The sequence below is a fragment of the Mizuhopecten yessoensis genome, unplaced genomic scaffold (assembly GCF_002113885.1).
Source record: "Mizuhopecten yessoensis strain PY_sf001 unplaced genomic scaffold, ASM211388v2 scaffold9431, whole genome shotgun sequence".
NCBI lineage: Eukaryota > Metazoa > Mollusca > Bivalvia > Pectinida > Pectinidae > Mizuhopecten > Mizuhopecten yessoensis.
Genome location: NW_018408044.1, coordinates 617,895 through 628,089, shown reverse-complemented (window position 1 = coordinate 628,089; position 10,195 = coordinate 617,895). Strand labels below are relative to the sequence as shown.

At 34.3% G+C, this 10,195-nt stretch overlaps 1 protein-coding gene across 2 annotated transcripts in view; it reads right to left on the bottom strand.

Moving 5' to 3' along the window:
- Nucleotides 1–9,495, bottom strand: part of LOC110458117 (pentraxin fusion protein-like) — a 22,300-nt gene extending 12,805 nt beyond the window's left edge. For both annotated transcript variants that reach the window (XM_021509698.1, XM_021509699.1), the window contains exons 1-2: nt 9,418–9,495; nt 7,100–7,331 (exon numbers count right to left, since the gene is read on the bottom strand). In XM_021509698.1, coding sequence (XP_021365373.1) covers nt 7,100–7,178 — 79 coding nt within the window. In that variant the 5' untranslated portion in view covers nt 7,179–7,331; nt 9,418–9,495. The remainder of the gene's footprint in view (nt 1–7,099; nt 7,332–9,417) is intronic.
- Between the last annotated feature and the right edge of the window lie 700 nt (nt 9,496–10,195).

The window sequence follows — 10,195 nt, the reverse complement described above, 5'->3', positions numbered from 1 at the left end:
TGTGGTTAAATCAAAATTTTCATAATATATCTGAGGTTATACCACTTATTAAACAACGAATTTTTGATCATGCTAGACAAGAACTTTCTGAAATGTTAGAGAATTCACCAAAATGTCACTTGTATAGACATTTAGTAAATACTATATCATTACAACATTATCTATGTAAACATATACCCAAGAAACATAGAATTGCACTTACAAAGATACGTTTGTCTGCACATACATTGCATATTGAAACAGGACGATATAGAAATATTGTAAGGATTAAACGCTATTGTAAAATATGTAATTCTGTAGATATAGAGGACGAATATCATTTGTCCTATATACCAAGAGTTTAGATCAAAGTGTATAAAAATGTATTACTGGAGAAAACCATCTGTTCTTAAGTTAATACAATTACTGTGCTCAACAAATGTAAAAGAACTAACCAAGTTTAGCAAATATATATATGATGCCAATAAATTGAGGATGACTATGATATAATGACATTTAAATGTGTCAAATCTTTTGTCCATTCTCCACTGCGTTTTGCAGTGTCTGCCAATGTATTTATATTGTAGCATGTACACTGATGAGCTGGAAAGCTTAAAGTTAATAAAGAATAGAATAGAATGTAGTAGCCACAGGGCACTGTTGTAACAGTTTACACAGTTTAGACAGGTCGTTAGTAGAATGGAAATTTATTGTTTTTACGCCAAGATAACATTAAAACAGCACCTGAGTTTCTTTATGAATTAATATGTTACTCTACAGAAATTTTACATTTTCTTATCAGTTTATAACTTATACATTTCTAGAAGTATTATATATAATAACAATGTTTCAATCCGCTGAGGTATAGAAAAGAGATGGAGAATATCGAAGTATAATTCGAATTCGACATCGATAAGTAGAAAAAAATGAACCTGAGGAATATTAGCAGAGATGTTTTGATGTTGTTTAACTTGACGTGATTCAGTCCAAATGTGTCCACAAATGTAATGGAATCTCCCTATATAGCTTGTACTTATTTTGAAATAGTGTATATCTGCTATTTTGTATTCCATAAAGGGTACATACTGGTTTCTATCGGTTTTAATCGACGTGTCCAGTACACAAACCAACAGCCACGCCCTAGGTATATATATATAGAGGTGCTATTTTTTTATAGTATTCAAGCGGTTCCTGGTTATTTTGCCCGATTACTAGTTTACCATATAAAACACAATAAAGCGCGTATTATTGTATCTTACAAGAAAATTACATAATGGGGAGTATTGTTTGCGAATTGAAATCGCAAAGTTTATTTGTATAAAATCTGCAAATGTCTCGTGCTTTAGCCGTTGCTGCATTACGTAAAGCGACACAGATATAGTTATATATATATATATATACATAATGTACCATAAGCCAATAAAGAGATGATTTGATTTTTTACAAACGCCTTTTATAAACTGCATTTGGGGTGACCCACCCCAGCAGTGTTTCAATCCTCCAACCCATCCTCACACACGTACAAAGTACTCTCGTGTACATTGTTGATCTTACACAATCCCTACAACTGACAGAGCGGTCTGTCCTGCTTTTGATCTTACATAGAGGATAAGGTAAACAAAGTTTTAATTGAATCCTGAAGACATCGGAATGTAGGTCCCGTTCGTTAGACTTTGCCCATTCAAAATGACATGGATGACGAATTTCATGTTGGATTAAAATGCCTCCATCAACGAGTCTAGAAGCAGAGACGTTTAAAAATACGTCTCTTTTAGAAGCAAATATAACAGAACCTAATATTGTAAGATAGCATCTGTCTACAAAGTTAATCACTGTTTTTATCGTCTGGAAACAGCGGTGGAATCAAAAAGTTTCGGGTTGTCTTAATTTCCTCACTGATATTGCAGACAATAGGAAATGTTGACTCGAGTCAATGTCCGAAGTGAGTTTTAACTGTATTGTTAATCAAAGTGAAATAATTATTAGCATCAAATTTACTATGTTTCCATTATACAAGTAATGCTTAATATATTAAAAAAACGATTAACATTGAAGAAACCTAAAAAATCAATTCACTCAAAAACTGTCCCGGGTAATACCAACGAGATTTTTCAATTTACATCTAGAGCCACATAGAAGAGCTTCGTACCCTTTGGCGTAAGGACTACAACACAGAAGAGATCACTTCCAAAAGCAACCCCACCCTCTTTTAAAATCCTTTAACCAGAGAAAACTGCGTGCATACTGGCCTTATACGCCTCTGTTTTAACCGCCCCGATGTTAATTTTTTTAAAACGAAACTGTCTTAAACAAAGTGTCTTATCAGAGACGTATACGTTTCTGGTCTGACGTACTGACAAAAAAACGGTAGCTGAATCTTAATAAGAGCCAGTACAGATTGATTTTGATGGTTTTAAGTTTAAAAAAATAGAAGTCCGAAATTACGGCCTTGCGGCCTTTCAGTAGACGACCTACCAGTACAGGCTTTACTGAAATGGGGATGCCCAGGGAGCTAAAAGAGAAGTACTGGTGAGGGTAGTGCACCCCCGCTGAGATAAGGCCACCCCTGATAGCGGTCAGGTCATCGTACCTAACACACCGGTCTGGTTTATCCAGGTAAATTAGCAAAAGGAATTTGATATAAGATGATTTCACACGTTAGGATTTACATTGCGATTTCGCTGAAATTATCATAAAATAGTTACAAGTATTTTGTCAACTAGAAACATAAATATATGATTTTAAATAGATACAGTGTAAGGTTTAATTTGTTCTTTTGAAATTCGGAATGAACACTTATCTCATTCAACCTTTCCATTTCACCTACTGGACATGTTTGTGTCAATTATAAGATATAAAGCATGTGTTTTATTTCCTATCAAATTGCCTCTTTGTTGCAAATCTAAAACGGAAAATTCTGAAAAATAAAACTATTATGTATGTTAGAAAATTATTTTAAAAGAAATGTTGTCGTCGACATTCGTCAGATACGGAAGGCGGCGTTGGTGCTTCGGTACCGCCCAACCCCTCCCCTACCCAATTTTTGATTTTTTACTGTACTAGTTATCTGAAACTCATTTCAATTAAAATGGATTAAAATACATCAAGTACATTTAGATATAATCATAGCGTAGTTTCAAATTAATAAACACTAATCCAACCCCCAATCCCTATGAAGTCCTTTGCTATTTATGCCTCACAACCATACGTTTCCGACGCATAGTATCAAGGGCATTTAGTGTTACTCATCTTCATTCGTCATTATTATATACCCGAAGATACACACCCCCGTGCACGGTGGTCGTCTTTATACTTTCCCTGTTCAATATTTTAATAAAATTAAAACGATAGGTAAATTCAAACAGAGACGTATAAAATGTAGTAGCTATTTAATTAATTACAATAATGTTTGTTTGGACTTATCTGGATATGTCGGAGTAATCATTCTCCCCAAATGTTGGTTGAGATACATCTAATTTTTACTTCCTAAATTCTCAGATTTTTAAAGCTTTTCTCGGGTGCGGTTGGAAGGAGAGGTGGCATTTATTTCGAGAAATGGTGTTAACCACTAAAACATCGAATTTATATTTCCGAAATAGTCAGATTTAGTTAATCTACATGACGCCGAAACACAACAGGAGGAAGAAGATAATCTAATATTACTCTTTACACAGCGAGATAGGTCCAAACAAACCAACTGTAGAGAAGTCCCTGGTCCCTATGCCTGAAACCACAGGTTGTAACCTCGTGGTCTTTACAATAGCCGCAGGTAACAGTGATGACCAAACGTTTAAACAATAATAAAGGTAAGGCCAGGTAAAAGCAAAGACCAGATGTTAGTTGGGATTAATTCACTATTGTTTAGGATAGTGAAATCAGTGCTGTTTGTGCAATATACTAATTAAAATGACGGATAAGAGAAAGCATTACAAAACTTTTTAACTGTTTTAAGGAGGGAATTACATGTGTAATTTGAGGTACAGTCGAAGTCCATTGGTACAGCAGTGAATATGATTAGGGTGCATAGAATGTATACATGTATGTTGTGTAGTAAGATGTATAGAAACATTACATATAACTAACGCTCCGGCTTCAATATCATTCATAAAATTAATTATTATAAATATCAAATAATACCACTAAGGAGAATATTATAAGAATTATACCCGTTTGAGAAGATTTTAATAAGAAGCAATATTTACACGGAATTCGCTTGCAGCATTTCAGTTGGATTTGTAAGATAATACAGGAATAATACTCTATGCAAACTCATCACGTTCATTTGTTTTATAAATATGATGATATTCATATCCAAAATTTTCAAAACACAAGTTTCAAATTTTAACTGCTTTTGAACATTTGCTATCGTCTAGTTTAAATAAAAACAAACAATTACACGTACGTTATTTATTTTGGGTTATTTATAATTTTCCGACAAATTGATTTAATATTTTTTAACAACTTATTCAGAATTTGAGATTTCAAAAATAAACTACCCACTAGACGTATCCATATGTGTTGTTGATGTCGAAGAACCATTGTTCCCGTAACTTCAACTTGAAATGACATTTGGGGAAAATATAGAAGTTAAAAAAAAGATAAGTGAGAAACCACCAACACCAAATATACTTTTAATCTTATGAATTCATATAAAGGAATATGTGTAGGCGTCGTGTAGATTAACTGATTAGATGTTAAATGTAATGTACTGTTGAGTTCTCGGCGTCGTGTAGATTACTGATTAGATGTTAATTGTAATGTACTGTTGAGTTCAAAACGCATGTCATTAGATGTTTAATTCATTTGAAAAGGAATTATCAACATATACAAAAAATCGGCGGAAAATTCATCATTCCAAATTATTTTTATGGTGCTGACGGGGAAAATGTTGCCTATACGTACATCTACATCAGCCGCTGTGCTTTCGCGAGCAAGTACATCTAAATCTTAGTTTGTTATTGGTCTACTATAAACTGCGTTTTAGAAGCGTGTTTAAACCAAACGGTTTGTGTCGCGTTTCCGGTGCGTTTGCGTTGCGTTTGCGTTGCGTTTGCTTTTAAACGGACAAGAAAAACGGTCCAGGGTCTGTAACCATCCATAATAGCAGGTCTATAGTTATCATATCAAATTTCATTGTATATGCAATCTACATTTTATTGCATATATTATACTCCCCTTCTTTAAAAAAAATAATGAATAACCGATAAAATTAAACATACAACAGAAAATAAAGATAGTCAAACCTCAAAAATGATACGTAAACTGTATCAACAAACATATTGTTTTACCAAGGATTACTGAAATACACCTTTACAACTTGTACTGAGATATGTTATACAGTTCCGTTCAAACATATGGCATAAGGCGTGGTAACGAACCTTAGAGAATGTATCTTTTGCTTTGATTATATTACATGATATTTAATACATATTTCATCGTTTTCTGGCACTGTCGTTACGCTTAAAGTAGGATTTACATATCAATGTTTAACCACGTCGGCAACAGCCTGACAATGGCTGGTACATTATCTTCTGTTTTTGGCATATCGTCATTTCCAGAACAATTTAGACTAACTAATGCATTATCTTAAATGTTTTAGAGAATACTTAATCACGTAAGAACAATGACCTATTAATATTGCTTGTTAGATTCTTACTACTGCACGTTCTATATCATTGCCTGTACAATCTGGTACTTGGGGACTCAAAAGCGACCAAAATAGATCCCATGCACCGTTGGCAATATTTGGTACTACCTTTTAGCGCCTTGCTTGGCGATACCTCACTTTTGGCTTTGATGTTGGGTGTTCGCCAAGGTGAGGAAGGTAATGGGTTCTATCCTCATGCCGGGACATACCAAAGTCCTTAAAAACGGTAGTTGTAATTCCCCGCTTAACGTTCAGTATTTAGAGTAATGGCAACAACTGGTTCACCCGTTATCAGTATAATGTGACCGGGAGGATTGCTGTACTGGGTGCCTTCGGCATGGTATTTCAGTAAGATAGCACTATAAAGTCAGCATCAGGTCCGCGCTATCACAAGGAGGCAATACACCAATATACCTGGTATCCAGCATACATACACACATACACACATGCACGCATACACCACACACATGGGGGCAGGTCCTTAAATGACCTTGGCTGTTAATAGGACGTTAAACGATATAAAACCAAAAACAAACATATGTATGATTGTCTAGATGTCAAAGAAGATCTTATGGTTTGACATGTCATTATATAAAGTAAATGTTGAATCGTGACAAAGATAAATGTGTCCACATGAACAATATATTTTATGTTTTAAATAGACAACAAATAATTGCCTAGTATGCTGCTGGGAAAAACATGATATGTGCTTACTAGCTACAAAAGAAATTGAGAGAGGGAGACAAAAGGACAATTTCCCCGGTAAGGAGTAGATATATTTTTTGAGAGTCTCCAATTGTTGATCTAGAAGCAAGGGGAAACAAAAATGCTAAAAGGATAATGGGTGATCCTCACCTCTGTTGAAAGAAAAGGACCCGAGGAGATCAAAACTAATTTCTCCATTCATTTCTTATACAAGTTATTCAATACATACATTAACATTTATTCATAATGTGTTTCTATTGATTTTTTTCTCAATTCCTACGTCACTGGTCATCTGCTGATGTATGTATCTGAATGAATATACAACGAAATACCAGAATTTTGCTTGGGTACGTTTTCGGCATTCCTGGAATATGTTACAATGTATGACAAAGTCGAAGGCACTCAGCTAGCTGTTGGCTTCAAAGTAAAAAACACTGACAATTGGCTAAACTGATACCTGTTCTGTAAAGATAAGAGAAGCGACAACGTACTTCAAAACTCGTCAAGTCTGTGATGAACATCAAGTCATCAAACAGGTCTAATTGTATTCTTTAACATTTGGCGCGTACTGAGCCCTCAATTCCGTCCTGACATATTCCAGGGGATCAGAAAAAGGAAGTGATTATGTCCCGGAAATTAGAGGATGCGCAATAACATATCAAGCAAACAGGATATATGGAGCAACATATTCCGGAAGATATGCTGATTGCTTTTTGCGTTGAATTTCATTAAAACACTGTATTTACATATAGGTTGTTTAATACTCACCACCTTGTACCTCTCCGAGGAAGTGTAGAACACTCGCCCATATACAAATAATGTGAACGAAAACAAATGACGTTTTCATGATCTCGCTAAAAAAGTCACTTCTCTTTAATATGGTTCCCCTTTACTTCATTCTACATCAAATTCCAGTGTAACATGTTAAGAGATACACGAGTTCCCTCGCTTCTCGTCGGAATGGCACACCTGCGCAAACTTCAGTCTTTTGTCGGTTGTTCTGAAACAATAATTGCAAATAATTGTCGTTTAAAATGTTAAGGTGTAGGAATTTTATGATTATTATTGTAAGGGTCATGAAAACTAAAAAGCAATTTGTTCACTTTTGAAATAAGAAAAAGATCACACGTGTATGCATCCTCTGGTTGTCCTAGCATGCGGTTACGGCGTTGTGTTTGAATAATATATAACAAGTGAAATTCAGCTATTATCTCTATCACATCAAAGATAATATTTCATTCGTACTCTCGTGCATAATTACATTCAAGAATGCATGGTCTTTCAGACTATTCATTTTAGAAAAAAAGATTCATCAAATGGTCTATAATCAATGGTTTTGTTTGCTTGTTTCTAAATAAATGTTTGCGATATACACCATGTAATATATACATGTGATTAAATTTTTAGCTACCACTGAGTGCTATCTTGTAAATAAAAGACAACTTTGCATTCAAAACGATTAAGATTGCGTTTCGAATACACAATCTAGCAGGTACTCATGACAAGCAATTACTTTTTGTAGATAATAGCAAGCCAAAATTACTAATTCACTGGTCATCGTGGAACTTCTATCAATGAATCCTTATACTGAGAGTAATTATTCGACTGTGATATGTAAAAGAACCAGGACAGGCAGGAATGATATTACAGTTGTCGTATTTGGATGAGGAATACTAATATCAAGTTCTTCCATAAAATTTAATAGTTTGGAAATATCTGATATCAAAGTTTTACTTTATACACAAACAATTAAGGTATCAAACATGTCGTAACGTTTCAATACCGACTGGTTCCTTTGTCAAGCAATGGCTAAGTGCGCATGGCTGTTGTTCACAATTGTTTGTGTAAAAAGTAAAACTTTGCTATTAATATCAAGATGTAAAGCTAAAGATCAACATGTTCAATATCTGGGTGCCTCAGTAGCCGTGATAGCTTATCAAGCGTGAGCTTTAGACTTTTCACTCTCCCAAGAATTTCGGTTCGATCCCCAGTGGTGGCGGAAAAAGAAGGTGATGTNGTTATAAAAGCTCTACAGAGCTTATGTTAGTTGTTGACAAGAAACACGACGCTAAATAACGATTATTTATTTATTTAGTATTTTTTATTCTCTATGTCGCCAATGTATCACTCAAAATTGATTCCTAATAAATACAACCGTGTGCAGAAATTCTTGTGCAGGCTGAGTTAGATGGCATGGAAATATGTTTCACAAAATTACTTAAATATATATCAATACTTGGTCAATGTCTTTTCTCTAGATGTGTCAATAGTTAGATTACACAGACAAGGAGTATAATGTTACGAACATTTGCAGTTGGTACATACACGATTGTATAATTCTTATAGAGAATAATTATATGTTACTGGACACGAGAACTAAACATAGATATTCGAATGTGTGTACATGTAGGATGCCTAACAAGTTGTTTACATATTCAGTAAGGATACTCGCCTTAAATTCTTTTCGCTTCAATAATATTCGATCACAATCCTCACCTCGACTGCCTGCCGTTAATTTATGGTGCATTCTTTTTTTTAACACTGACATTTGTTATTAACTATATTCCATGTTACATTTAAATGAAATATGTTTTTCAAAATGAACAAAGGATTCCAGCTCTGTGGAAAGAGGTATGCGATACACTATTAAAATTCTGTCACTTCGATTGACAGCAATTCAGAAGAATTGCAAGTTTTGTAACTGTTTGTTAACTTGCAATGCTAAATAAAGATTATTTATTTATTTAGTGTTCTTTTAATTTCTCTATAATGCTCTAGCCAAACTGTGGTATCAATAAAACAGACGTTTTAAGCACTGTATATAGTGAATGAGCTAAGACTAACGAGATCAATGATGTAGGCGAAATAGTAAGGATGCCATCGACCGGATAAACTGTTGACGCCACGACAGTCAGTCATTTTATCTAACAGCAAGTTGCACACCACCTACTACAAATGTTTTGAAACTACTTTATTCAACAAGAGTGTATACATATGGTCATATTGATAATAAACATGCACATCATGTACTGCCGATTAGAGTTCATCAATGATTTGACAGGTATATAAACACAACTAGAACTTACCTTTACACGTTGTGTATAATACGCCTTGTATGTAAATTTCACGCGAAGTTACTAGTTACAGTGATCCATCTCAAGCGGGTACAGTAGGTAAGGTGTATGACGTAGACGAAATAGCAAGGATGCAATCGACCGGATAAATAGTTTACCCTAAGATAGTCAGTAGCCGACACCCTACCATAAATAGTCCCGTTATAGACGAGCGTTTAAATATTTCACTACGATGTTTCATGTGGGTTTGTAAATAAATCAGCACTGTTATATAATAAACAAATTCTGTATCATCATCGCTATCTTGGAAATCTTAGCCAATAGTAATTAGGAAGATGGCTGTGATAAGTTGTAATAACTTGTGCCCAATCCTTTGTTCAATTTTATTGGCAATACATATGTTTAAAGTAAAGTAGTAATTAGTTTTCTTTTACTAACAGGTGAAATGCACTATTGTTCTTCCTTCTTCTTCTTCTTCTTCTTCTTCTTATTCTTCTTCTTCTTCTTCTTCTTCTTCTTCTTTTTCTTCTTCTTCCTCTTCTTTTTCTTCTTCTTCTTCTCCTCCTCCTCAAGATATTGAGACCAACTTTCCTTCTCAATATAAAAAAAGGAGTAACTCTCTTGCATTACCCCTCTGTCTTTTATTTGATAAAACGCTTGAATCAGGAATATTACCAAATACCTGGAATACATCAAACATAAATGCAATATATGTTTTAAATAATAGACCAGTAACCTCATGTTTCAGTAAAATAATGGAAAAAATTGTATTCAAATACCTTTACAACTA